Genomic DNA, 26,457 nt, shown 5'->3' on the forward strand with positions numbered 1-26,457 from the left:
AGTGTACAACCCCTCAACCCCCTACACCTCCCCTCAACAGTTAGACACTCATACATCAACCTCATGGTTCATGGACCCTTGCCCTGCCCTGCCCCCCCCACCCCACCCTCACCTCCCTTTTCCATGAGCCCAGATCTGGCAGAGAAACCTCCAGTCACTCAGGGTACAATAGAGAGTGACTGGGGGGGAAGAAGAGCACTACAGCAGCCCCCCCCCCCCCCCCCCCCCCCCCCCCCCATGTTTCACTAGACACATACAGCTTTACACGAATGCCCCAAACTGCCACTAACATCAAAATGGAGTCCATGTTGACGTTTGCAAGCTGCTCCTCCCCCCGCTCATGGCTCCATCGCTCTACAATGTTTGACCGTCTTTGTCCCCAGAGCCAAGGAAGGGCCACAATCAATGCAAAGACGCTTACATTGTAATTGCTTAAGTTTACAAAGTCGTCTGGAGATGGTGGCTTATATTGCACTCGGACAGACAGACAGACACACACAAACAGACACAGGCACATGCTGGAGAGGGTGAGTCTGCCTTTTGAGAGTGTTTGCTGAAACCAAAGATGAAATCAGAGGTATGACAATCTGGCTACCAAACCTAGAAGACAATGTTCAGCTCTCTGGGCTGCTGCTCTACGGGTGCTGCGATTTTTAACGGCCCTGTGGACATTCTGCCTATTGCACTTATACACACACGTAACATGACATACATTCTCACGCACACACACACCGCCGCCCACGCAGAAATGAGGGATAAGCCCACTCACGACGTCAGGTCAGAGAGCCTCTTTTCCCTCCTCCCACTGCAGAAGCCGGAGAGCCTGTGGAGGACTTTTAGTTTCACACTAGCTGAGACGTTTTGAGAAGGAAAAAAATCTGAGTAATAACTGTTACAGAAAAATAAAAACTTAAAAGGATAATATGGGTAAAAATTGCGTGTTTTGAAATAAATTAACAAATAAAACAATTGTAAAACAAAGCGGTGCAGTCGGTTTATTGTGTTGACTTCGATCTTTAATAAAAGAATCCCCTGTGACCCCAAGATGGAAATTTGATTTTTACCACAATAGTCTTATTGATCAATAAGTATGATATTCATACAGAGGTAAGGTGTCTGTACATACTGCCTATATGTAAAGGTAATAAACTAGATATGTGGTACATAATGGATTTTGTTTATATTATTTACTTTATTGGATAGCAGTAGCTGTACATATTGCCCACAAAAAAAGAATAAACATGGAAGGTACAAAACATCTTCAATTATATGTTACAGAAACAATCTATAAAGTCACATATTTTCCCAATGAAAAGTTAATCATGTTAAATTGAAGTGATAGTATAGTCCTTTGTGTGAGTTTGGCCTTGTGAGTAGGCAAGGTTATTACTGGCAGTCACCTTCTCATCCACCGGCCGTGCTGTGCTGCGGATGCAGGTCCCGGAGGTGATGAGGCGTCCAGGCCCGGCTCCCTGAGAGAGGGCGTAAGAGGAGCGGCGGAGGGACGTGCCGCTCCTGAACTTTGTCTTCTGCTCCGTCGGCTGGAGGGACACACTGTGGACCTGCACCACAACCAGGTGAGAGGGACATCAGTGACCATGAACCATTAGAATGTTTATACGTCACGAAATAGAGTCTGAATAACTTGGTGCATGGGAAACAACATCCAAAGCATGACATCTTATAGAGCTTAGACTGTATATAAAGATGGACGACATGACAGCCAAATCATATTCATTGCCCCCTGGTGACTGGCTGCGTAGTGCGCTTCAAATAAGAAGGTTTCTGTCATTTTATGTGGTTCTTATCTCACACAATTTTTTTTTCAAATGTTCTTTTCCTGGTCAGTTTGGTTTTAATTAGTTATTTGATGTTATAAAAACAGGGTGAAACATCTTGATTGACAGCTGACAGCTGCCAACGCGATTGGTCGAACACTTGTATCAGCGGCAAATCAATACTACAGCCCCACACTACAGTCACAGCTACTCAGACTCCGGCTCCAGATGACATCAGAAGCACAAGATGGCAGCACAAGTGTCCAGGATATTTTTGTATAACGGGAGGACATTGAGATGCATCGTCCATTGGTTCAAATTGGTTTTCTTTTTTTCCACTTAAGTCAATCTTGCTTTTATATAAATATATAAAACATTAACACAAAAAAACGAATCTATAGGGAAGGTTTACATGTTTCATTTGTAATGCAATTCACATTTGTTAGGATCTTTACCCAAAAATTCACATTGTCCATGTCTGTTATTTCTCCTTCAACATGGAATTCAATCTATCCCAGAGTGGCTCCATCTTTGGGCCACTCCAGAATATTTGTGTATGATTTGCATCTGTTTGTGCCACAATGCCTCCAGCAGGATTGCTGTTTTAAAAGTTGTTTGCTTTGGATATTGTGATATTTAATATTTGAACATTTACATGCACATGTCAACAACAAGATACAGCAGCAAGCAAGGATTTCGGTCAGAATGGACTCAACCTGACAATTATCACTGACAAAAATACTGAAAATATTATGTAACCAATGAGAACAGCCGAGTGAGATGGCCAGACAGAATTGTAAGAACCTTAAATAGTTTGAAAATAGTCTTAGAGGGATGAATGACCTGTTGAGTGCTTGTGTCAAACAGATAGGTATTTCTATTAACATCAAGGGAAACTATAACCTTTTAAACCCTTTTCTTCTTGTTTCAGTTGTGTTTTCTCTCCCTCCATGCTGATCTCTCACCTTATGTTTGTCATGGGCCGTTTGGATGACACAGAGAGCGTGAGCGGTAAACGAGGGCAAAACAGCCGTCCAGGCAGTGAGCAGAGCTGTGAGCCACACAACCGGATCGATGAAGGCCTTTTCAGACGCGCCTGATGAAAATCACACGCAGAGCAAATTAAACTTGTTCGCAGACATGTCAGATCACTCACTTCATCAGATCAAAGGAAAACCACATTAAATTATCATTGAAAACAACATTTCATGCTGTGCCCTGTGTTTTTATCTATATTCTTCAAATATTGGTCGTCTCTATTTGAATCAAATCCAGCACTTGCTGCAGTAATGGGATTTTCAAATGGCCACAGCAAGGAGAGGCATGAATCAGATATAACTGAAGAGCAGGGCTGTGATAAGAAGACGTGAGAGAGACGTGTACCAATAAAATAATAGTCGCTGGGCGATCTCCGAAACAGGTGGGTGCTCTGGGTGATCCTGGTGACAATGAAGTACAGCAGCACAGAGACACACACAGCTGCGATATTGATCTTTGTCCAGTATCTGGTCACCAGCATGATCTGAGAAACAGAAACCCGAATTACAAGAACATGGTACATGTGGATATATCTGTACAGTGACAAACAGGAAGAAATGGTTCAAATAATTTGTTGGATGTGATTATGGGACAGTTTGATTGAACAATATTTTCTTAAATTAAAAAAAACTTAAAAATACTTTTCAGTATTGGTGAAACTTTCTACAAACGTTTAACAGTTTCCCGTAGAGCTCCTGGTTTAACTGTAGACTGTAGATAGATGGACGACATGACTGCTACCAAAAGGTAATGCCAACGCTTCTTGACCATCCCGTGGTGACTCCCTGCAGTACAGGTCATAAACCCTACCTCCTCCATGTTAGCAGATGGAACATGGCCTAAAGGAAAATGTCAAGGTGCAGAATAAATAAGAGTATCCGTCTACCGATAACTTTAGTTTTAATTACTTATTGGATGCTATAAAAACAGGGTGAAACGTCATGATGACAGCTGAGACTGATTTGCAATTGGTCCTCAACACCTTGGCTCCATCCCTCTATCGCTACCCTGCAAGACGGCAGCGCTTGTATCTCAGATATTTTGGAATAATTTCTGGATAGTGGGAACAAATTGGAGATACGATGTCCATCTTTATACACAGTCTATTGTAATAATAACAATAAATGTAAATCTTACATTCGAATATTTCCTGTGTGGAAATTTTCTGAAGAAAACTGTAGGGCTGAGCAGGAGGTTAAGGCCCCAAAACTGAGAGAAAAGCTATGTAACATTCCTGTGCATATATATGTAGCTAGAGAGCAGGCCAATTAAATAATAAAAGAAAGAACTCTTGTGCTCTTGCAGTTTTCACTACCTGTCCTTCCCTTCTTTTCAAATTCAACTAAACCGATTACAGCACCAGTCTCTTCCTTTATCAGACCTGGGTCATACTAATAGACATTGTTTAGAATTTGATTATCAATTGTCCAACAGGAGATTAACACCTGGTCCACACAACATCCAAACATCAACTTTTGATTTACAAAACAAGTTAAAAGAAAACATTTTAAGCAAGAACGCATTTAAAAGGAAATGAAAATAGCGTTGCTTGTTGGGAAACCTAAGCAACACCCCTCCAATGTTACTCCACTTGGTACCTTCCCCCAGGAACACCTGTTCATTAGCCAATGGCAGCCATACGAGCAGGTTTGACACTTCCGGGTTTAAACTGTACAACACACTTACGTCACAGGCGAAACCGGCCAGAAACAATTGTTTTTTTCTCTCTCGATAAACATCTTCAATAAGTGATATAGAAATGTGCAGTATTAAGGATGGCCTCTGTATCTATTGTATAATACTATCTATGCTTTTGTTAACGCTATGAATCCACACAATCCACACAATGTTTAATGGCAGGTCTGACTACATTAGCTAACAGGTACTGAAACAATGTGAAATACCAACACATCAACAAAGCAGATCATGATAAAAAATCATCTCAAGAAGGGGGGAAAGTTCAATATTCAGTCTCTGAGAGTGAGCAAGCCGCCTGCCTGAGTCAGTGAATGCTCTTTATTATCAGATGTGCCACCTACCAGAATTTAAACCTCCCAAAGAAACAGTTAAGTCCTTCCCCAGAGTCCATTCTGATTACTTGAAGTATACCTTGTATTTACTGTTCAGGTTAACACTACCATGCTGTGGTGATATACTGTATATGACACAATACTTTAGTTTTTCCTCACATGAACCCAGATGAATTGTCTCAGGAGTTTGACCATGTATCCTAAGCAGTTAATTAATTACATTTTCAATATAATCTGTGTGTCTGTGTGTCTGTCTGTCTATCTATCTATCTATCTATCTATCTATCTATCTATCTATCTATCTATCTATCTATCTATAGTAATGTGTGTCTATCACAGATGATGTAATATCACATCATATTATAACATAAACAGTTACATCTGCCAAGGAGGGTATGTTTTGGCCCTGTCCATTAAGTTTGTCTGTCAGCAGGATTACACAAAAAACTAATGTTAATATTTTCACTAAACCTGGTGGAATGATGGGACGTGGGCCAAGAGAGAAGCCATTAAGTTCCAGTGTGGATCTGGAAAAGGGGTTGAATTTTTTCTCCCCTCCATCTTTAAGATTGTGAGATAGGGCATTTTTCTACATTTTCGTTGTTTTCTCAGAGAATATTGGATGCATGGGGTATGTGCCATTCTAGCTCATTATCATTTCACCATTCATAATTACATTCAAATGGTTAAAATTGCAACATTACTTGTTAATGCAGTGATGTTGTATCATCTGCAATTTTATTAAACGACTTGATCCTGACCTCAATTGTGGCAGTGAACGTGGCTGCCATGGAGACAGTGACTGACATGGTCTGGTAGTCAAAGGCTGTGTTGTAGAAAACCCCAAGCGGGATGAAGAAGAGAACGAGCGAAGAGTAGATGGCATGGAGGAGCGACAAGGAAAGCATCAGAGGGCTGGAGAGCCCCTGTCTCTGTCCTATCTTGTACAGCTCCGGCCACTTCAGGCTGCTCTCTGCACTCACGTCCTGTGACGGACACAAAGAGGCAGCGGAAATGTCAGGACAGAAATCTTTATTTGAGTAATCCGCTGAAAACCACCTCATTCTCACCTGTTCAAAGTAGGCCAGACACATAATTGGGAACGCTGAGTAGAAGATTGTGTAGAAAGCGATGAACCATGTCTCATACAGAGTCTACAAGAGAGAAACTGACAGTTCAATAAAAGCAAGTAATCATTTCAATTCATTAGACTGTAAGGCTCTGCAATCTATGTGTGACTAACCTGAGCACTGAAGCCATTGAAGAAGCCAAACCATATGTGCACAAGAGCAAAGCTACAGGTCTTGAACAGGAAGTAGCGCAGGAAGAGGGAAATGCGCCTGTACGACCAGCGCCCGTGGATCAGTAGCAGCCTCTGCAGGAACCTGAACTGGGACAAGGCAAAGTCTGCGCTCTGCACCGCCTGACCTCCCTCCACTCCTGCCAGTCCCACACCCACATGAGCCGCTGGTGGATGGTACAAGACAGAAGAGAAAAGTACAAAAGTGAACAGATGACACTGATCGGTAGGTTTTGTCTGCAGTGAACAGACAAAAGAGTAAGTTGCCTGACTTACTCTTGATCATGTTGACGTCATTGGCACCGTCCCCGATGGCCATGGTGACTGAGCTGGTGTGTTTCCTGACCAACGTGACGATGTCAGCCTTCTGTCCGGGTGTCACACGGCAGCACAGCACCGACTGACACTGTTCTGCCACACTCATGAACGTGGACCCCCATTCTGGTCTCTGATCAAACTCTGCCTACATGGGAAACATCATCAATCAGCTCAGTACTGGTTGTATTTGTGTTAAACAAGCCTGCATTTCGATGGGTAGAGGAGCTGTCATATTTATCCACCCCATGGAGGCTATGTTTTCACTGCGATTCATTTTGTTTCAATTTTGGAGCGGGTCCAGATAAACAGGCAGATCCTGTAATGCTTTTTCATTTTCTTAAACATGAAGCCATTTTCAGAATTCATACCATCATGAAACTTTTAAAACTAGAATGGCATTTAGAGAGTGCATACCTCCAGCAAGGCCCAACAGTCCCCTTATGAAACCACATTTGAATGGATTCTTCCCTGACCCATCCTTCAACCAAGTGTCACTGTAATCTGTCCAGTTGTTTCTGTGTAATCTTGCTTACAAACCAACAAACCGACACAGGTAATGTAAACTTTGCTTCATGAGGGCTGGTGCACCAGATTGGATCATCAGAGACTAAACTAGAAGGAAAACTAACCCACAAACATCATCACAAACGTCATCAGGGAGCTGTTAACATCAACTTTTTCCAGCAGAGCCAGTAACTTTAAACCAATGAGAAAAGCCTGGAGAAAGGCATCTTGCATCGTGTATATCAGACACTTTTAAAGAAACACCAATACCTATCTGAATGCTTTACTGTATGTACAATAATCTACTACAATCTAAACAGTGGAGGCTTGTATTTCTGGTTTCAACAGACCTCACCAAGGCTCTGATGTAACAACACATTTTTCAGGAGTCCGTCACAAATATGATGACAGATATTCGGCCATTTGCAAACGTAAGTGATCTGTGTTTACCAGCTCAGGTCCAGTGAGGACCACTGCAGTCTTCGCCCCAGCCGTCTTCGTGTCTACAGCCCACAGCTCCATCTGCCTGGCCTTGAAGAAACTGACCCCTGGGTCTGGGGCCTGGAGTATCTGCCTGCAGGGGAAAACACACACAGATCAATGAGAGGGTGTGTTTGTGGGTGAGTGTGTGTGTTTGTGTATTTGTTATCATTACTAACCTCAGCTCCTGCCATTCCAGTAATCTGGTATCAGGATCTAGTAGTTTGCAAGAATATGCGATATTCACAGCAGTCTCTGCAGGAAAGAGAGAAACCACAGCGAGACTTAGTTTTCATGTAGCTGCCATTCCTCCTCCTCCTCCTGCTACAGTGTGTAACAATACCTTTTTTGTCCCCAGTTAGTACCCATACTTTGAGCCCAGCCTGTTGGAGTAGAGCAATAGTCTCAGGGACGCCCTCCTGGAGCCGGTCCTCGATAGCTGTCACCCCCAGGAGCTACGAAACATGACAGTTAACAGGATTCTATTTTCTTTAAGAACAACTTTTTCTCTTTTTAAGAAACTTAATTCAGGGAAGCGTAAAGGACAGAAATCCTTAGACACAAGCTTGACTTAAAATGGTTATCTGCATGGGCCGTGCCGTGTCAATGATGAGCTATACCACGCTAAACAGAGGATTGACAATAAACATATAAAATCACACAGAGGAGCAGCCCACCTGCATCTCTTGCTCCATCTCATCATGCAGCTTTTCCAGCACGGCGTCACGGTCACAGGTCGCCATGGCAGCAGACCGGGCCATAGTTTTACTCCATTGCATCCACAATGCCTCAGGAACAGATCGAACCGCAACACACAACGTCCTCAGACAGGCCTGAGAAAACAGCTGACAGGAGATACGTTAACTGGTTATTTGATTGGCTGCACATTATTTACTGAGTGGTCTGTCAGGCACAAGTGAAGCAGAGAACAGAGAAAACACAGGATATGCATTTTAATATATTCATGCATGCCTCAACGCTAGTCTCAGAAGCGAAGGACTGATGTGGAGATAACTGGTCTAATATTTTCTTTCAACTGATCTTTGACTTCCCTCAAAACTGTGATCAGACAGTTTATATTGGATTTCTGTAGCCTCAAATTAAATTCAAGACTTTTTAAGACCAAAACTTAATGACATTTAATATCAATATGTCAGGTACGACAGATATGAAGAAATATCAGAATCCCGCAATATTTTACTCTTCCCGATAATTGAAGATAAGGTTAAGTAGCCATATAAGATAAGAAAAGATAAGACTTCATCAATCTCAAAGAAATTCTTGTGCCAGCTTGCTCCAGGATTACAGCACAGAACAATATAAAGTAGAATAGACTATAAACAATAAAGAATTAAGTCTAAAAGACAAAAAAGTGTATTGTAAATTAAATCAAATTAAGAGAGATAAACTAATACTTAATTATAGTGGCAGTAAATAGATATAAAATGATAACGGAGTAAGGGATATTGCACATTATAATGAAATATATTGAAATAAAAATACTGCACATAAAATTGAAAATATTAAAGATGATATTGCATCAATATGAGACACAGAGACAGTATGCAGTCTTTCCCACAGCAGAGCTGAGTGTTTGCATCAGTTCCACATTAGTCTAATTTGTAGTTTTATTACAGCGTGCTGATATTTGTATCATCGAGAAATAACTACAACCCACAGAGACTTTACAAATAAAACATTTATCTTAGAAAACGTATTCAAAGCACAATGCAAATAGCCTTAAAATATATTTATATTTAAATATATATTTAAAACACATATTTAAGACCTAGTACATAATATTTTAACACATGGCTTAAAATGCCAATAATTGAATACTAAACTTTTCAGGACCCTATATACACCTATCCTTAAAATGTCCCAAATTCAATTAAAGGAATTTTAGGCCTTAAAAAGTTAGAAATATGTAAAAATATTATGTTCTATGTCTGAAATACATTTAAGTTGGTCTTAATTGTGTTAATGTTCAGTGTTCGGTTAACTGATAAGCTAAATGTAAATAAACTACAAACAAGACCAACATGGAACTGAAACAAACTGTACAATAGACTTGGCTTTGAGAAAGACAATAGGCACCTATACTGTCTCTGTCTGTAGTTTGTGAGATAATGTTGTGTTTCGAGGGTTATTATCTACTCAGCTACTTCACCTTTAATTCAATTATGGGGAACTGTAAGTAACTCTGGGAGTCTGATATTCCTTCATAACTGTTGTACTTGACATGGGGTCCTAAATGTCTTTCATTATGATTTTAAAAAGTCTGGAAATTAACTTGAAACCTGCAGAAAGCCTGTATGTCAAGCTACAGCCAGCAGCCACAGCTCAAAGAGCGGAAATAGGGGAATCAGCTTAGTTCAAAGGTAACAACAATCCTGCTCCTACCAGCACCTTAAAAGTTTACTGATTTACACACTTTATCGTGTTTGCTAAACCCTTAAAGAAAGAGTGTAAAAATGGCAAACTGCTGTGTGCAGGGCTATGTCTTGACCAGGCCAAAGGGCAGTGCACATCCATCAACAACACTTTACTTTTACAAGAACTGTAATGTTGAACTGCTTAACACTCAAATGCGGACCAAAAATACCCTGACACTGTGCCATATAAATAGTAAGGCTCAGTAGGTGTACTGTGCAGCCCACACTACTGGTTCAGAAGCAACTCCAGTTCACCTCAAGCGCTCTTTCAGTCCATTCTTGATACGGCGAGTCCTTCTGCAGTCTCTCCAAGATCACTATGTCCGCCCCTTTACAGTACAGCTTTAACCCACCCTCTGGCTCCCGAACTGGAAAGCAACACAAAACCAGTACGGATTGATTTATTCAGAAAAGAAAGTGACAAAGAAGAAGATAGTGCAAGTATAAAACAAAACATTGGAAGGTTGAGGATATTTTGTTGGTCTGTGTTTAGAGGGCAACTCTCACCCAGTACAGACATGCGTCTCCTCTTGCTGGTGAAGTCCAACAGAGCCAGCAGCTGATACTGTCGAGTGACCCCGAGCTCAGAGACTTTCATGAAGTCTCTGGTCCGAGAGAGAAAGACCCAGCCCAGCTCCCTGGCTGCACCGACAAGAGTCTCCTCGTCCGGGGATGCAGACTGGTAAACCGGAGACTCTGCAGGAATAAAGTCAGGACACAAGGTGGAAGTGAACACTTTGTCCGGCAGGAATGATCCATTGTGTCTGTCAGTAACTTTATTCATGCATCAGATTCAGGCCAGTGGCTTAGTGGTAGAAACATAATTCTGACAAAATGTATTCTCCTTTCAAATTTAGTTGCAACTGGGCCCAGTGGTGTGTGAGATTACAGGGATTTATAGTATTTTGACCTGTAACTGTAGCACTCCCATCAGACCAGTCAGTATAATACATGAACACAATGGAAACAAGAGTCACATACAATAGAGATTTCATGAATTATCCGACCAGTGGTGTCGGCTATCGCCTGAGGTTTGACTATTTCATCGAATGAGGACAACAACTCAGTGACCTCCACGGGGGATTCTATGTTTTTGTCTGCATTTGTTAGTTAGTTAGCAGGATTATTCAAAAACTACTGGACGGATTTATCACAAAACTTGAAGGAAGGATGCTAGAGATGAAACGGTATGTAAATTTAGTGTCAGGATAATAGTGAACAAAATTATCATCAGTTATCGCAGTATTATGGCAGTGTTGTTAAAATGTGCTGTACATGTTTAACCTAATTACTGATACACAATATAGTTTTATATTGACAATATAATATATATCATAAAAAAAATGATGATAGTATTTTCATTATTTATCGAAGGTCCACAACTTTTGAAGTTAATTCAGACGTCGACCCCAAATGTCAGAGTCTGGGAAAAAATATGCAATGTGGCAACAGTGGATGTTAGCATTTGTTAGCTATTGTCAAAGATTACCAACAGTTGTCCTGCTGTTACAGCCCCCACCTGCCTGCTGCTCCTTCTGCCATGTTTTTATAACTCACAACACAACACTTGCTTGTACTTCCAACATTGTGAGGACCTTCATTGGCATAATGTGTTCCATAGCCCCTGACCTCTAACCTTAACCATCACAACTAAATGCCCAACCATAACCGTTAACCTAACCCAAAATGTCCTCGATCTGTACAATACACACACACACACACACACACACACACACACAAACACACACACACACACACACACACACACACACACACACACACACACACAAACACACACACACACACACACACACACACACACACACACACACACACACACACACTAACTCACCTTCCTTCCACTCTGTCATGACAGTGTGACACAGAGACAGTGCAGTGAGGAACTGTCTGCTGAGCGGACACTGCTTTCCTCTGAGCTTCTCCACCAGGCTCGGAGCGGACATGTGCAGACCACCGCACGAGAACGGGTTCCAGCTCAAGTCCATGGGCTGCAAAAGAATGACAACAAGCATATACGCATGAAAATCTAAAATCTGAAGGAAGATTAGAAGAAGAAATGCACAAATTTGAAAGGAATAATATTGTACCTCCACCTCCTCTGCTCTGACTGATGCATCACCTGTGAACGTAAGGAAATTATTGTACTGGTGAAAAAGGATTTAAAATGGACGCAAAGAAAAGAAAGACAGACTGACAGACAGGCAGACAGACAGAATGACAGACAGAATGACAGACAGACAGACATGGGGTCTAAAGCAGGAAATGGCTCAGACATACGACATATGGTTGATGTGATTCAGACATGGTTTCAGTTACAGTTGGTCTTCTGTGGGCTGCTGTTAAATATTTAGTAGACAGACTCGTGTCTGTTGAATCTGAACACGTTAAGTGTCTCCTGTTGTCCCTCTCTTGAGAAAAGAGTTTCATCTGTGGTTTGTGTCAGGCCGCAACCCCAGAGGGATCCTTGCTCCACTGTCAGCCGGTGAGGAAACTCTGCATATGCTTCATGAATTAATACACACATTCTTGATTAGACACAATCAGTTGCCAAACAAACACTTCATTTAACAAATATCTGAGCGTCTCATTGACACTTGTGTTGTTTTTAAAAAGGACACATTAGTTAGAGCTTTTAAACTTTTGTTGTTATCACAGTAAAGGATTTCTCTTTTATTTATCACTGGAGCAAAGTGTTCAGCCTCTGTCATTCTGCTCCCTATCAGAGTTTCGATCGGCAGTATTAAGGAATTATAAAGAAAAATGTTTTTCTATTGAATTGAGCAAGTATAATAACTGTTATATTATTATATATCTCTGATTAATAATGACTGTTTTAAACATACATATATATAACTTCTTATTTGATTACATCTGGCCTGGGACCACAGAGGAAAATTTGCATATTGGCTTACTGGCATATTTACAGTGTTGTTATTGATATACACTGTCCCTGAAATATAAACCTAATAAATAAATAGAAATAAATGTTATAATAACTGTTACAGGGTTTCTAATTTGAGGGTTTTCACCTCGGCCAAGGTGGTTATGTTTTAATTGCTGTTTGTTCATTTGCTTGCAGGAGGGTTAGGGTCAGATTTTCTTGAAACTCAGTGGAAGGTTGGGCAAACAATGGAAAGGATTCCCTTAAGGGGTCAGAATATTTTTTTTCTCTTCTCAACATGCTTGTGAATTTCTCATGAAATAACACAGAGATCTTCTCATACTTGTTTATTTAACATGGTAATAAAGTGGCCAATCAGCCTTGGCGGAGGTATGCGCTCTCTGAGTGCCCTTCTAGTTTTCAAAGTAGGAAGAATGAAGTCTTGTTACCCATCTCAACTTTATAACTTGCAAACAGACAGACAAACAGCAATGAAAACATGATCTTGTTGGCGGATGTAATAAAAGAGCAGGGGGACGAGGAGAAAACAGGGATTTGATTTTTTATTACAGGGTGAGGTTGTTTAAAAACCTTGGTGGTTGAAACTTTTATCTCTGCCAGCCTGTAGTGTGAGGTCAGGCACTTTGTTTCGAGCTGATTATGGGTTGGTGTTTTCTTCAATTGAAATTTCTCATAGAAAATTAACTAATGTTAATTATAACCACTATTTCGTCGTTGTTACCGTAGATCTCCCCTGCTATGCAGCACTGTCTGAAGAGCAGACGGTTCTGAGTTAGCGTCCCGGTTTTGTCGCTCAGCAGGTATTCCACTTGGCCGAGCTCCTCGTTCAGCGAGGTGTTCCTGGCCTGGGCCGGTCTGTCCGCCTGCTGCCAATACATCTCTATATCCCAGCCAATAAACAGGCTGTGGAACGTGTGGATCAGCTCAAACCTGTGGACATGGAAGACAAGGCAGTGAACACGCAAACACAAGTGCGTGCATTAGGTTTAGTACAAAATATCGATACAGCAATATATCATCATCCTGACTCATACGATTATCGATATGCCACCACCAAATTTTTATATTTACTAATTATTTGTATATTTTTATATACATATATTGTATGTGTTTTGCCAGTTTATGGTTATTTTACATTGGAATGATGCAAATGTGGACATTGACAAGTAACAGTGTGTTTGTGATTTTGAAACTGACACCAAATTGCAATGAACAGATTCACAAATCCTGCACTAAACACTTAGACAGATGTTGTGATGTATCGTTATACGATATCGATTATCGCAGAATGGCTGTTTCGAGATTTGATCATAATCGTAATAAGTATCCTATCGTAATGTATTGGGTATCGTATCATAAGTTACACTGCGATCCCCACCCCACGCATGCATAGTAGATTGTGGAGTATTGCAGATGTAACTAACGAGATGTAGAGGGCTATGGGCATAGCTGGGCTGAGCAGGATGATGTAGCTCCAGTAGGTGAGGAAGCCGGTGTAGACTGGATTGCCGTGAGCCACCAGAACATTTGAGTGGCTCGTGACCCGACTGGAAAACACACCACTGCCGATGGCGAGAAGCAGAGCTGTCAGCAGCACACTCACGACTATCTGGAAACCCAGAATAAAGACAAACACAGTGTATATGAACAGCACACGGCAGCGCTTCACGGCCGTCATCCCTCTCGTCTTTCACTCACTCACCCCGATCACCACGTAGTTGAAAACTTTCTCAGTTTGCGTCGTCTTCACCCTCAGTTTTCCGCAGTTCTTCAGGATCTTGGTGTCCGTGCCTGGTACAGAACAAGGTTGCTATTAGATGTGGGGAGGCCATCCTGCAGCCAGAGAGCGAGAGTTCGTGTTCCAGTGTCAGCGAACATCTGCTGATGTGCCCTTGAGCAGGATGCTGAATCCCTATATCAGCTCTGGGGGTGTGTGACCCCGCTGCTGAGAGGTCAGAGGAAAGAGAGAGTCTCCCTTGCGGGGATCAATAAAGTATTACACTAGGTTTTCTAGTGGTGTTGTCTCAGTATCTCGTAGGCTGCTAGAAGAAAATAAGCTGAACGTGTGAAAATGACAAAACTGAGAATGTGTCACATCGTCAAACTGCTCAAGGACTGAAAACGGACTCAAACTGATGATAACGTGTCAACCTTGTTCAAGCTTCATTTAAAGTAAGCTCAGTCAAGTGTGTGTGTGTGTGTGTGTGTGTGTGTGTGTGTGTGTGTGTGTGTGTGTGTGTGTGTGTGTGTGTGTGTGTGTGAGGAAGGTGAAGAGTTATAATAAGGCTAAACTGGGGTCAGACGTTCTCTTTTGAATGGTAAAACCCATCTCTGGAAGAATTTGATCTATTGATCTGCTTCACCAGAACTGAAAGGGTCACAGCAGTGACACCTCAGCCTGGTTCGGTAATATCCGATCAATGATCACTTAAAGGAGGGGAGGGGCCTGTAATCAGCCAGATGTAAGCAGGTCCACTCCTGCAAGAGTGAAGTACTGTCCATAATTAGCAGTATAATGTATTCCACATAATAAAATGTGTCATTGAAGGGAGTGGAGGCCACAGTAGGAGGTGAAATGAGGGTGGAAACAGAGCATTTTATTTCTTTAATACACACGTCTCTGGAGCTTTGGGCGGTCGGAGGGATTATGTTTTGGGGTTGTAGGTCCGTTCGTCCAATTCTTTTGAACACGATAGCTCAAGAACGGCTTGAGGGAATTTCTTCAAATTTGATAAAAAATGTTCAATTGGACTCAAAGATGAACTGATTATATTTTAGTGGTCAAAAGTCAAGTTCACAGTGACCTCATGATGTTGTAAACATTATATTTTTGGAACACCCACGGAAGTCTGGCAGAAAAATTCACCCAGACCCAAGGATGACCAGATTAGAATTTGATGGTCCTTCCACTATCTACCATTTCTCGAGCATATTTACACCGAATAAATTATTCTATATGTACCAGTGTATATGGTCAGGCCATAAGCGACCTCTGTGTTGCGTAGGACTGTTCCCCTCAGGAGGATGTGCTCGCTGTCCAGCAGATGACACTCTCCCCGCCAGTGCAGCTCTCCTCTGAAGGTGTACAGGCGATTGTTGGGCTCCTCACACTGCACAACACCTGTGAAATCAGAGGTTATTTCTTGTATTTCTATTGTACTTTAAAATGAGTATATGTGGAATCTGCATTCTTGATAGAAAACACCACCATCGAACGCAGCAAGGGTCTCCTCTACGGGGTGAGAGGTCAGCTCAGAGTGTGTGGCACTGGCCGCCTGCCGGTACTTGAGGTTGGTCTCACTGTGCAGGAAAGAAACAACTGTCAGTTCAATCAACCGGTCAACACTAAAGAGCTGACCCACAAAACTGATATAGCACTGAAAAGTCAAGGCAAGTTAATAATCACACTAAGAGTCTTGTATTCTTAATTTATTGTTTAAGAAGCAAAATGAGTAGTTTTCCATCAAGTTAAACAATCCAGAGAAATAATTAATTAGACCCTTTACCTCCTAAAATAAAGGCTTGTATAACTTTCTTTACCGTGCAAAAAAACCAAATCACTCTTTAACATCTCTGACCATTAGGGCAAAAAGAGAAAATCCCATTGAACAAACTGACAGCATTCTTTCACTGATCACGTTTGTTCCTTTGAGGATTACACTGATCAAGTTTTTGCATTGAGACCCAAGAACTACAGACCTCAGGCAGCTAACATAGTATCACCATTATAATCAATTCTTAAAACGTATTCATTATTTGTGCTATTATTTTTAACTATAATATATTTTAATTGTATGAAATATCAAATCGAGAATAAAATTAAGACTGTATTTAGTTTTATTGTATAATCGTTTTTTTATCTGTTTTATTGCCCAAATGACATGTAATATATAGTTAATACAATCATATAAATAACTTATAGTTATTATCCGATGAATCAAATTCAAAATTGATTGTCAAACAATTTTCAGCAGAATGAGGCATTAATCAGAGTGAACAGATTGATACAGCTGACTGTGATGCTTACCCGTCGATGTCCGCCGTCTCCACATAACACAAACTGTGAGGCTCCGAGCTGTACAGGAGGAGAAGGTCTGCCTGTGAGGAAAGAAAGAAAACACAGCCGAGTAAGACAAACTAACAGTTAATTGATCAGACACTTTGTTTTCCTTCTTGTCTTTGTAAATTAAGCGTCTTACTGGGATGACTTGGTCCTTGTGGATTCGCAGAACGTCTCCCACACACAGGTCCTTCCACTGTGCCGAGTGGAAACTGATGCATAGAACACATGAGCCGTATTTACATTTGAAAATAAAAGGTAATATTTGCTTGTCTCTAAAAGCATAACTACTCTACAAGCACAACACTCGACTTGAAATTGATCAGATTTATCAATTTATTAGAGACAAAGAGACAAATAAAATATCTCCACCACCAGAATTTAAAATGGTGGACTAAACGTTCCCTAAAATGGACAAACACTATTCAATGTCTATGTACATCACAAGTTATAAATAAGATGATGTGATGTGGAAGGTTTGATTTTATCAGTAATGACAGAGGCATTACAACCATAAGAAATCCTGGTTGTAATGACAGAGGCAAAGCAGACCTATATTTACCTATATTCAAAGAGCTGATGTTTTCGCCCCTGTCCGTTGGTTAGTTTGTTTGATTTTCAGTAGAAGTAAGAAAAACCTCCAGAGCAGATTTACATAAAACTTGGAGGAAGGATGGGACAAGGGCCAAGAGAGAACCCATCAAATTTTGGCCTGGATCGGATCCAGGAATTTTTTTATCACAATTCTTTTTATCACTTTCTTTAACTTTGTGAGACCGGGCGTTTTATTTTCAACTTTTCACTAATTCACTGACAGGGAGTAATTCATGGATCTGGATGAAAAAACAGGCCCATTAAGACGACTGATTTGCGTTGGCAAAAGTATGTGATTTACTGAGTTAAAATGATGAAAAGTTCAGAAACACATATGAGCTTCTTTTCAATATACAAGCAAACTCTCTTTGTCTAATATTATGAAAACAATGCACTTCCCCTGCAGTTACAGCACAGTGGAGGTTAGCGTGTAAATTCCTCTCTGTAAATGTCAGCTCACAGGAAAACATCAGAAATCAAGCTCGGTCAGAAACATAATGGAGTAAATATATGTAAATATGTCATCAAGAAACTGGTCACCATGCAGACAATCCTAAACAGTGTGTTATTGTCCTGCTTTATTGCACAAAGGGACCATCTAGGGATTCACTCATTCACACTTCATTAGAGCTTCATTAGAGGGCCGTTTCAAACGGAAACTGCAGCGAGTCCTGAGAGAATAACACTGTCTTTGTCCTCACCTCTGGTAGATGAGTATGTCACAGGGTCGGGAGTTAATCTTAGAGTCACTGCGTCTCCTTGCCTGGACCAGAGATGGAGGGAGAAGAGAGGGAGAAAGACAGACGGAAAGAGGGAGAAGGAGAGAAGGAGATGGATTAAGCAGTGTGTCGAGGATGGAGGAGGAATAAGAGTGATAGACAGGGAGCGTGTGAGAGGAGGAGAGAGGGTGGCCGTGAAAGGTTGGACAGGAGAGAGGAGAGAGGAGTAACGCCATTACGGGGCTCTACAGTGACACCAGCTGGGAGATTTACACCCTCACCTAAATGATTAGTCAATAGAGAGGGGTCAAGCAAGCGTTTCACCCAGAGCTGTTAACGACCGTAACTCAGTGATGCACTTAACCAGAGAATTCTCCATGCAAAACATCACGCCTGCATTTAAAAGGAAAAGCTTTAATGATAGCAGGGAAAATTAATGCTGCTGGGATGACTGGTTTTGTCAATGTGGAGAGGACAAGGAGTCAATGAGGACAATGAAGGAGAGAAAAGAGTGCACGTAAGTGCCAGGTGCATAAATGCCTGCTTGTGGCCGGTCGTATGTGTTTAAGATCATGCATTTGTGTGTGTGTGAGCATGTGCATTCATCGTGGAGGGATAGTCCATCTCCCAGCCCCCCCCCCCCCCCCCTGAAAAACAAGTGTGAGTGAGTGGCGTGCTCACCATGTCACTGCTGAGGTCTTTGATGCCTCGCACGGTCAGCACGAGGAGCAGCGGTATGATGGTGATGTACCACGGCACGGATGCTATGGCAGGGATACACTGCAAATGAGGTGTAGGCACAAACACACAGAGGAGGAGAAAGAAAAAAGTAACCATACATGTATAAACCACACACACACACACACACACACACACACACACACACACACACTTTCAATTACAAAATTAGTTTTAACATCAGCTGTGATTATAAATACCAAATATTAATTTATTTCCAGTATAACCCTTTAAATGTAATTCAACCATTTTTTAATATTAAAAAACACAAAAATGTATTTTGTTCCATATCCTACATGATAATGAGGTTATGGGAGGGTTGACACAGAACCGGGATTTGTCACTGATAAGCAACATTGTAACATTTCATTACATTAATGTATTTGTGTCGTTTACAAAAATGGATTCCAGTTTTTAAACATAATTCCACAGTTTATGTTTAAAAAACAACACAAAAAAATGAATAGTTTTCCATTTACTACAGGATAATGAGAGTTACTTAACACAGCCTGGGATATGTCACTGATTAGCAATAACATTTTTTTGCTTTATTATTGTGTCTTCTTTATTTTTTTTAAGCACCTTACAGAACTCCCTGAAACTGGTATGAAACATTATATTTCAATTTAACTCAAAAAAACGTTTTATTTTTCAAACTTCATCAAACAAATGTTATGTGTAATGTGGTCTCTTAACAGTTGTCCGGTTTAAGTGACTATAGCAGGCTGGTAAATCCATCCTGTGGGAGACATGTATTGGGTTAAGAAGGTTTTTCCTTCAAGATGAAGCCCTGAGGCTGCGGCACAGAGACTTAATGTGGGCTGTGGATGAGCAGCTTTTGATGGTGTGTGCGTGCAAAAAAAAACTCATCGTCTTTATCTCAGCTTACATTTTATGAATTAACTTTATGATCTTATTATATTATATAAATATAATAGAGGCCCCCGTCTTGGCTGATCGCTACAGTTATTTGTTTAGGTGTTGCTCTGTCTTACTGCCATCATATTTCATCTATTTAAATTGTTTTACTTTTTTCTTGTAAAGCTGTTCTTGCACCGAGGATGATTTTCATATGTAACTGTTTTTTCTCTTTATACGGATTTGTTCTAATGGTCTTTTGATGTGGTCTCCTTGCACTTTGTTCCCTGAATCAGTATTATGCCAGCTACTAGTATCACATCATAATTTAATCTAAACGAACAGAGCATGTGGAAGGATGAGGTCACAGCATTACTCCTGTGACATCAGATTGTCTGTGAAGTCAGAGAAAATCCTGTTTTCTATAAAAAATCCAGACACGGTACAACTTAGATTGGCTTTTCATTTTTTTCTTTTACCTCCACCAAGGAGTATGTTTTAATCTGTGTTTGTTTGTTTGTTACCAGGATTACACACAAATTACTTGATTGCCAGGAAACTTGGTGGAAGGATGTGATATGGGTCAGTGGAGAACCCTCTATGTTTGGTGCGAATCCAGATCAGGGGGCTGATTCAGGGTTTATTCCAATTTCTTAAATTTTTTTTGTGAATTTATCAAGAAACAATAATTTATCAAGAAATAATGCAGAGTTAGTTCAGAAAATAATCCAACATCTGGTGCTTATATTTATGCACAGGATTGATCTGGAGATTGATCCGGATTTTGTGAATGTAGATATGTATTTTTTGGTTACTGTACAGTAACAAATTATTTCAACTATATCAGAGAATGGATGTGTTGCCCATGTTTAATGTAAACATTTTGAAGAAAATTTCTGTGTACATATATGTATATATGTATCTGATGCAATACATGTGCCCTTCTAGTTCGAATAGAGTCAGCATCAGACAGTAAATGTTGCAACTTTGCTCATTAGACCACGGGTCCGATTTTTGAGTGCCAACATGAACAGAGAGAGAACAACTGAGACCTTATCTGACCTGTATCACCACCATGAGAAGGAAATAGAGATTGGCCGCCCGCTGGAACTGTTCAAACAGCGTCAGGGGCAGAAAGGTCAGGGGGGAGTACTTGTAGCTGCGCAGTACATTGTCCTGACGACCAACGATAGAGCAACCGAAAGAGAGAGAGAGAGAGAAGCACAAGGGAAACACAACATACGCATCAACACATTAACCTGCATCTCGATGCACCATCCTGTCAACAGGTGTTAGGGTGGCATGTGGAGGAGAGGAAGGCTCGTGCAGCTCTGACTCACCGCGTATCGCCCCCAACGGAAGCCCAACAAGGATTTCTTCTGGTTGTGTTTGTGAAAGTGGCTGCTGTTTGCCCTCACCTCCCATGAGAATCCTGTTAGTCACACGGCAGTCAGAATATCAGTCCATCTCCAATTGCACACAGTGATTTCATGTATCATTTTCCTCAGCAGACAACAGATGGATGCTCGTTTCATATAAAAAATATTGAACTTCTTTCTCTCTTACACGTACATCTCAGTAGATTCAGTGAGATAGAGAGACAGTGTGAAACAGCAGATGAAGAAATAAAGGGAATATAAATGATTAACATAAAAAGTGACGTACCAGATTCAAAACTCTCCTTGGCCATGACGACGTGCGGACGTTTGCAGACTCTTATTTCACTACTAGAGGGAGACGGCACAGTAAAACAGCTGCTTAGGTCCCATTCTAACATGTCCTAAACACTCTTGTAACTCATTACACTGTGTTACCATGCTCACCTGCGGCATCGTTCAACACAGACAGGAGGTTACAAAACACTGCTGATCTAAACAGACCCCCCCCTGCCTCAGCCATCCTCCACTGACCACGTTATTACACTTGTCGGATGTTACAAAAGTTATTTATACGAAATTCTAAGTCAACTCTAGCCTTTTTTTGTGTATGTGATGAAATACAGAGAAATATTGTACCGACTTCTCCGGATGAATCTCTGCTGTGGGCTGGAGGAGGGATCCTGGTGAAAGGGAACTGAGGCTGCTCTGATCCGAGTGTCGGCATCAAACCTGCGACAATTCAAACACAAAGAACTGCAATGACTAATTTGCCTGTTGCTTATTAGTCAAAACCTCAACCATGTCTCTCACCAAACTATTAACAAGACAGTAAACTAACCTGTTCTGTATATTAACCATTCTTGTTTCTGTAATAAATCACAAGTAGCAACATATAAATTACCTGTTCAATTCAGGGAGGAATACATTCACCTGCAGTGTTTTCCACTTCTGCATATCCGGGGTGACAGAGCTGGCCAATCAATCAAGGAGCTCCAGTGAACCAACTCTACATTAACATGTTTGTTTTCATAACCACTATTCACAACACACAAGCACACACACACAGCCACCTGTTTCATCCATCACCCTCCTCTCTCTTTGTCCAGACCGGCCCCGCCTTGCTCCTCCTCCTCCTCCTCCTCCCAGGTAAAGGCTCCGGTGTCACAGCCTACTCCCCATGCACCTTACCTGAGGAGAGACAGAGGAATGGAGGAGGGGCGACAGACCCATTAGAGTACAGACATATCAAATCACTGTTTGGTTTGACTGGTTCTTGCAGCTGTTTAAACAGTGAGAATGTAAATGATTTTAGTATTTGGGGATAAACTACCACAATCCAGACCCAGAAATATTGTATATATAATAACTGGATGATTTAGGAAGTAACCTAAACAGGAAGTCTCTGTGACTGTATGGTAATGGTGCTTTTGTACCATGACAACAGTGGGAGTATTGGTTTACAGGAATGTGAAGGCAGTAAGACTTTGCATTCACACTGGGCCAACACCCCCAGTACTCCAGTACTCATTCACTGCACTTCTTCTTGTTTGGTTTCTCACATAATCTCGTTACATATACAGAAATATAAATCATTATTTGTGTTTTGTCCTAAATAGAAATAACATTAGATTACATGCATGCGTTTTTACATCATAGTTAATATAATACAATTGTTTTTGCATTTATATTTATATTTGTATGTTTATATATATATATTATAGTATTATATGTAATATAATAATAAAGTAGTAGAATAGAGTCTTGACCTATTATGATAAATAAATCACATATATACTGATTAAAATTAAATATTTAACACAATTTCTTTTAAATCACAGCAGTGTTCTTTTATATGTTATCAGTGTTTCTATAAAGAGGAAATGAATGTGCAGAAGTTAGTTAAAAGAAAAACACTAATCTCTATGTATAGATTTGGGATTAACATCAGTCGATCTCTGCATCATTTATTTAAAAGTCTTCAAGATAATCATTGTGTCTTTTTATGTATCTCATGCCACCTGGTGGAGGTAAGCTCCCACTGCAGTTTATCCTCCTGAGGAGGGTCAATAAGGGTGAGATTGTAAACAATGGCACCTCTGAACAAAAGCCAGTTCCCTGCATTTATATTTCCACTCAGTGTCAGTTACATGTACATGTGTGGTTTCATATCTCTTTGTCCCATATCTCTTCCCCTGTGTACGAGAGTTCGTCCCCACAGAGGCCACACGCCAGCGCCTGAACGTGTATTAATCTTACGTCTTACATGTGTGGATATGAGAGTGTGTGTGTGTGTGTGAGATTCCTATCTATTTTCACAGCTGGGCTAAACTTGAGAGTGGTTAGGCTGATGTGGCATAGACGCTCCTCAAGGCCTCCACCAACGATGACAGTCCACAGGCCAGGCTCCTTTCTCCACCACATTTTAACCGTTGCTCGGCCGCCTCGCAACCAGAAAGACACGGACGAGTAAAATTCTCATTCTTCAAATATGTAGGTAAGAGCAGCGGGCTATAGAAAGATGGTAGGATGTCACAAATTATAGTCAAAGTTACCAAACTGTCTAAAATCATCTAAATATTACACAAAACTAAAGGTACCATTAAATCAAAATGCATAACATATACCTCCAAACATTATCTATTGTGTGCAAGTATGGGCAAACACAAACAGGAGTAAGCCCTAAGTCAGTCCATCTGGTTTTCTGGTCCAACTAACACTTTTTTTTACTGTTTTAAGTTGTATAGCCTAAGATTTTATGATTTATTCGTGCCAACTTCTGCTTAGTAAATTACAAAGCATATCATAACTTACTCCCACATGGTATTCGGAATTATTTAGAAAAATCGAATAACTAACTACGGTGACAATTTGCACGGGTCTTTTTTAGGTGGTTCCAAATCAGCCATTGTTGAGTAAATCCCAAGATACATTTATTGTTAGACTAACACAATTATTTTTGTACAACAAACAGGATTCAATTTTTCCTTTAAAAACTCAATTAAGGTGAATCAAATAAATTTTGATGAAAGAGGTTTGGTAATATTAAGTGGTCAAATTATTTAATTTAATCTATTCTACCTTCTTTACATTACTTGATTTCTACTCTGGAATGTCCTTCAGATGTAGCAAGTTATTTAGGGGAATAGGAATAAGAAAACAAGGGTAAGGACAAATATAAGAAAATAGATTTGTAAAAGTAACGTTTGGAATAAATATAATGAGGAACTAAAAACATATAGCTAACTTTGCAAGTTAACATTTTTTTTAATATAATTATTTTAATTATATTTATATAAAAACTATTGACTTCATCACAGTCATATCAATGTGTCCACTCCTCGAGAGATGATGGTCATTTCCTCTTTGCTGATATATGATCAGGCTGTTAAATACAGTATCTCTGCACATTTCACTGATGTCATGTTGATGCCACGTGTATTTTTATTGTAAGCTTCGAAGTATTTATGCCAATAGTAGTTTTATAAAAATGCTTTATTCTTGTTTTATTAAATCTGTTCTTACTTTCACTTTTATCTGCTGGTACAGGTCACGCTCAGCAAAAACCTTCATCACCTACAAGGTGAAGATTTTAAAGAAGGGCTGAACAATCCAATAATTGTTAATCTGTGGTTTGACCATATGTGCTTACTGCTGGCTACTCAACTACTTGTACTGAAACCTGGAACATTGTTTGTTTTATTGGTTTTTGCTCTATTTATATGTATTTATTTATTTTATTCTATTGCTCTATTGTTTCCTACCAAATTTATTGCCGACATTAAATATGCAGACCAAAATAAACAGAATGAATGAATATTTGAAAGTAACATTTCAAAAATTCAATAAATACATAAATCGCCCCCTGCTAGAGATACAAAAATATGTAAATAACTTAACAACGTGAATTCATGTAGCTTCACAAAATCAAAAGAAAAGAAACCAAAGCCTGCCATCATTATTGCAACTTGTAATTTACTTTTACAGCTTTAGTGTTCTAGGAACTGAACAGCTGACAAATGTGTCATTTATTAAATGTATCAAAGATTTAGAGCTTAGATTACATGACATAACATTCTCACCACAGAGTGAAGAAGTGAAGAGGAGAAATGGCACTTCCTTTTTTTTTGTTGATAGAAAATGGAACAAACTCTGCAGAAACAAAGATGCTACATGTCGGAAAAGATTTATAAAAGAAAAAGGTCACTGTGTCGAATCACTCTGCTGTGTGTGTGTGTGTGTGTGTGTGTGTGTGTGTGTGTGTGTGTGTGTGTGTGTGTGTGTGTGTGTGTGTGTGTGTGCATACTCTATGCTGCTTTGTTATTGTCGCTATTACTATGCCTGTGTGTGGCATATGCTGTATGTTTTCATAAGGCACACTGTTTGTAATGAAATGTGCTGTATAAATGAAGTTGCCTTACCTTCATGTTTAATGTGAGCATGTTCTCATCCTACTCTGTATCTCTGAATGTGTTTTCTGTCTCCTGTGAGGAAACCCTGGGCTGAGGGGAGCTTCTCATTGCTTTCTGCCTGTGCCTAATATATCACCTCATACATTACAACTATAAACTCTTCATGTAAGTCTGTACAAAAGTCATACAGCAGCAATGAAGAGGTGATGTGTCCTCCGAGCTCGCTGGGGCTCAGCTTCCTGTAAAAAGTGGTTAGCAGCTCAGCCATGAGGCGAGGAGAAGGAGTCAGGCCAGCAGACAACAATAGATCACACGAAAGGCCTCCATGTGAGAGAAATCATGTTTGACAGGACTCACACGCAGGTGATCAACAGGCTGAGGAGATGCCAAAAACAAAGCGGAGGTGTTTCCAGTGAGACAGGGCTTTCAGTGCACAGAGGTCAGCAGCCTGTTGAGGAAGATCGTGGTGGGGGAGTGGGGTGGGGGGTTTACAGGAATATATTCATTAGATTAAATCCCCAAATAATGAGTCACCTGTTTGGCGTCAGAGACATGTGTGGGTGCAAACTCAAACTCGTCAGTGTTTACAAAAACTGTGGTTTAGAGGGTAAACAGTAGCTTTACCTGAAATGCAACATTATTGGGCCAAATGTGAAGAATATATTAGCGCCCCAGTTTTAGATCTGAGAACAGTGTTTGCTTTAATACTATATGATAGAAAAATGTACGTATTATCTTTAATTGTTGACACACTGTAGTTTGGATTTACTACAGAACCGTGAGCGAGACCAGACCAAACAAAGCGCGCACCCCGATCACAGGTTGCAACTAGAAGTGCACTCAGTGACATTTATACCTCCACCAAGGCCAACTAGTCCCCTAAACCCCTATACA

General features: G+C 40.5%; 1 protein-coding gene across 2 annotated transcripts; it reads right to left on the reverse strand.

The window, feature by feature from the left end:
* Positions 1-996: 996 nt before the first annotated feature.
* Positions 997-22,206, reverse strand: atp8b3 (ATPase phospholipid transporting 8B3). Of its 2 annotated transcripts, none has more exons than XM_034581931.1 (29): positions 22,085-22,206; positions 21,795-21,883; positions 21,441-21,499; positions 21,116-21,207; positions 20,838-20,951; positions 18,861-18,959; positions 18,162-18,223; positions 17,006-17,078; positions 16,834-16,904; positions 16,015-16,106; positions 15,769-15,927; positions 14,509-14,597; positions 14,231-14,415; positions 13,528-13,736; positions 11,992-12,023; positions 11,736-11,892; positions 10,391-10,579; positions 10,139-10,251; positions 8,126-8,293; positions 7,792-7,903; positions 7,628-7,703; positions 7,419-7,542; positions 6,423-6,609; positions 6,090-6,313; positions 5,917-6,000; positions 5,608-5,832; positions 3,162-3,300; positions 2,744-2,874; positions 997-1,562 (listed from the first exon to the last, which is right to left on the reverse strand). In XM_034581931.1, exons 3-29 carry the CDS (start codon positions 21,463-21,465, stop codon positions 1,326-1,328), a joined length of 3,468 nt encoding a protein of 1,155 aa, XP_034437822.1. In that variant the 5' UTR covers positions 21,466-21,499; positions 21,795-21,883; positions 22,085-22,206; the 3' UTR covers positions 997-1,325. The 2 variants fall into 2 exon arrangements, with proteins under 2 accessions (XP_034437822.1, XP_034437821.1); XM_034581930.1 differs by having other exon boundaries at positions 21,441-21,502.
* Between the last annotated feature and the right edge of the window lie 4,251 nt (positions 22,207-26,457).

This window comes from Hippoglossus hippoglossus, chromosome 4, assembly GCF_009819705.1.
Source record: "Hippoglossus hippoglossus isolate fHipHip1 chromosome 4, fHipHip1.pri, whole genome shotgun sequence".
Taxonomy (NCBI): Eukaryota; Metazoa; Chordata; class Actinopteri; order Pleuronectiformes; family Pleuronectidae; genus Hippoglossus; species Hippoglossus hippoglossus.

Excerpts from the sequence above, each read along its gene's own strand:
- atp8b3 (XM_034581931.1), bottom strand. The coding sequence starts at position 21,465 with ATGGCCAAGGAGAGTTTTGAATCTG. Across the intron at positions 6,314-6,422 it reads TGACGTCAACATGATCAAGA|CGGCTCATGTGGGTGTGGGA; the intron begins GTAAGTCAGGCA and ends ACCATCCACCAG. Across the intron at positions 3,301-5,607 it reads CGTTCACTGCCACAATTGAG|ATCATGCTGGTGACCAGATA; the intron begins GTCAGGATCAAG and ends TCTGTTTCTCAG.